General features: G+C 40.2%; 1 protein-coding gene across 1 annotated transcript; it reads left to right on the top strand.

The window, feature by feature from the left end:
• The first annotated feature begins 210 nt into the window (after nucleotides 1-210).
• On the top strand, nucleotides 211-1,643 carry LOC131801025 (uncharacterized). The gene is made up of 2 exons (XM_059118965.1): nucleotides 211-1,179; nucleotides 1,254-1,643. The coding sequence occupies exons 1-2, from the start codon at nucleotides 253-255 to the stop codon at nucleotides 1,260-1,262; spliced, it is 936 nt and encodes a 311-aa protein (XP_058974948.1). The 5' UTR covers nucleotides 211-252; the 3' UTR covers nucleotides 1,263-1,643.
• Nucleotides 1,644-2,595: the final 952 nt, after the last annotated feature.

The raw sequence follows: 2,595 nt of genomic DNA, 5'->3' as shown, positions 1-2,595 counted from the left end.
ATGTATATCTTCAACTGATTTCAGATTTATTGTGCACGAAATTGCTAATATCAGCCCAAATGAAGCGAATTATGACAAATTCGACCTAATTCAGCCTAGAAGAAAGTACATCAAATTTTGTGTATATATATATATATATATATATATATATATATATATATATATATATATATATATATAGACAACGCAATTACGCCAACGATTCGACAACAAGCAGATGTTCTGTTACAAACACCAACAACAACAAAAGAAATGGCAAGCAAACAAGGGCATGCAAACGGACAAGCAGTTGGGGTGGTAACAGACAAAGAAGGGCATGCAAGTAAACGAAACGAAATAGCGAGCAATCCAGAGCATGCTGGCGAACAAGACAAGATAATGCAAGAATTAGAGAGGCAAATAAAAATCTTGAAACTAAAGAAAGAAATTAGCGAGCTGGAAGAACAGTTGGAAACAAGAAAAAGTGTTGCCACATTTTCTGATGTGGAAGGTGCGTTGCCAAAATTTTCAGGGGACAACCAATTAATAATAACAAAGTGGATACAGGAATTTGACAACATAACCAACGTAATGAAGTGCTCTAAAACAGAACAATTCATTTATGCACGGCGTATGTTAAAAGGTAGCGCGGCCCTGTTTTTACGCAGCACAAAGTCAAATTCCTGGGAAGGCCTGAAAAAAGAATTATTGAATGAGTTTGGCAGAGTAGTTGGGGCGAAGGAAGCTCTAAGAAAGTTGGACGCTAGAAAATGGGACAGACAAAAAGAAAGCCTACACCGGTATGTCCTAGAAATGCAACAACTAGCGGAAGACACTCCACTCTCGCAGAAAGAAATAGTGGAGTACATAGTGGATGGTATGCTAGACAAATCAGTGGCAGCTTCCATATTCTTCAAGGTGGTCACGGTAGCCGAATTTAAAGAGCTGATACCAAAATACGAGAAAATGGTGGCGGACCGAAAACAATATCAGCCGAAAAGTGATGTGGTGAAGCAGGCACCGCCAACAGTCAAGTGCTTCCGATGCTCGAAGTATGGGCATTATTCAACAACTTGCACAGAGGGACAGCGGCCAATAGCGTGTTTCACTTGCGGAAAAAAGGGGCACATGAAGATCAATTGCCCACTACGGACGGTAGCGGCAATCCCAGACGAGGAGGAAGTAGATTGGAACATACAGGTGAGAGTAGCTCTGAGTCCCAGTAACACGGGGTCTAATGATCATCTTATTTCTTCCTTACTTGACACGGGTAGCCCATGTAGTTTTGTTAACCAATCAGTGATCCGGTCGGTGTCCCCACAACTTCAGATGAAGAAAAAGAGAGTTTCTAAATATAAGGGTTTGGACGGTAGAAAGCTGAAAGTATGCGGACGTCTTCCGGCATTTGTAGAGTTCGGAGGTGTTAAAAGAAAAATGAATTTTATTGTTTTGCCTGATAGCGCCCCGTGTACCTTGGTGCTCGGGCGTGACTTCCTAAAAATATTTAATATTGTTTTATGTTTGAAAAATGGGAACCCGAACCCAACTGAATTTTGTGACAGATTCGGGAAAAAATGTATCAATTTATTTTTAAAAGCAGACCCTCAACCTGAAGTAAATCCAGGGCTGCTAAAAATAAATGGAAAAGTAAAACCGAATGAAAATGGTGTCCTTTTTGAAAATGATAAAGGGAAGGTAACAGAAATAAACAACACACAACAGGAAGGGTCTACTCCTGTTGGGGCAATAGAACATGGTAAGAATATGAAAGAAAATGGGAAATCGGATGCTGGGGAAATAGTCAGCAATGAAATAGAAACATTGGGAAAAGAGATTACATGGGAGAATAAAGCATGTATAATAGAAGAAATAAAAGAGATACAGGAGGAAAACTGGGATATTAACCCGAAATTAAACGAAAGGGAAAAATGTTTACTACATAAGTTAATCCAAGATAATTATTTTGGGAAACTAGAGGATGAACCAAAGACATCAGATTTCAAAGCGTCAATTTTGGTAACGACGGGAAACGCGACCTACTGTTCACCTCGGAGATTATCTTTTGCCGAAAAACAGGAGGTAGGGAAAATTATAGCGGACCTGCAGGAAAAGGGAATAATACGACCAAGCAACTCCCCTTACGCTTCGCCCATAGTACTAACCAAGAAGAAAAGTGGTGAGGTAAGGATGTGCGTAGATTACAGGGCCCTGAATAAAATCATAGTACGGGACAACTACCCCCTCCCACTAATAGAAGACTGCTTGGAGTACCTGGAGGGAAAATCATGGTTTACCATAATGGACCTCAAGTCAGGCTTCTACCATGTCAGATTAGAAGAGGAATCGGTGAAATACACATCGTTTGTGGTACCGAATGGCCAATACGAGTTCTTAAGGCTGCCATTTGGCTTAAAAAATGGGCCAGCGGTATTTCAACGATTCATAGCCGGAATTTTTCAAGATTTTCTGAAGCGGGGCGAAATGGTAGTCTATATGGATGACATAGTGATAGCGTCAAAGACTTTGGAGGAGCATATCCAATTACTAGGAAAATATTAGACCGTTTAGCTATGTATGGGCTTCAAATTAAAATCCAAAAATGCAAGTTTGCGTATA

This window comes from Musca domestica, unplaced genomic scaffold, assembly GCF_030504385.1.
Source record: "Musca domestica strain aabys unplaced genomic scaffold, Musca_domestica.polishedcontigs.V.1.1 138, whole genome shotgun sequence".
Classification (NCBI taxonomy): Eukaryota; Metazoa; Arthropoda; class Insecta; order Diptera; family Muscidae; genus Musca; species Musca domestica.
Note: the sequence above shows the minus strand (reverse complement) of the source record. Positions and strands in the feature narration are given on the sequence as shown.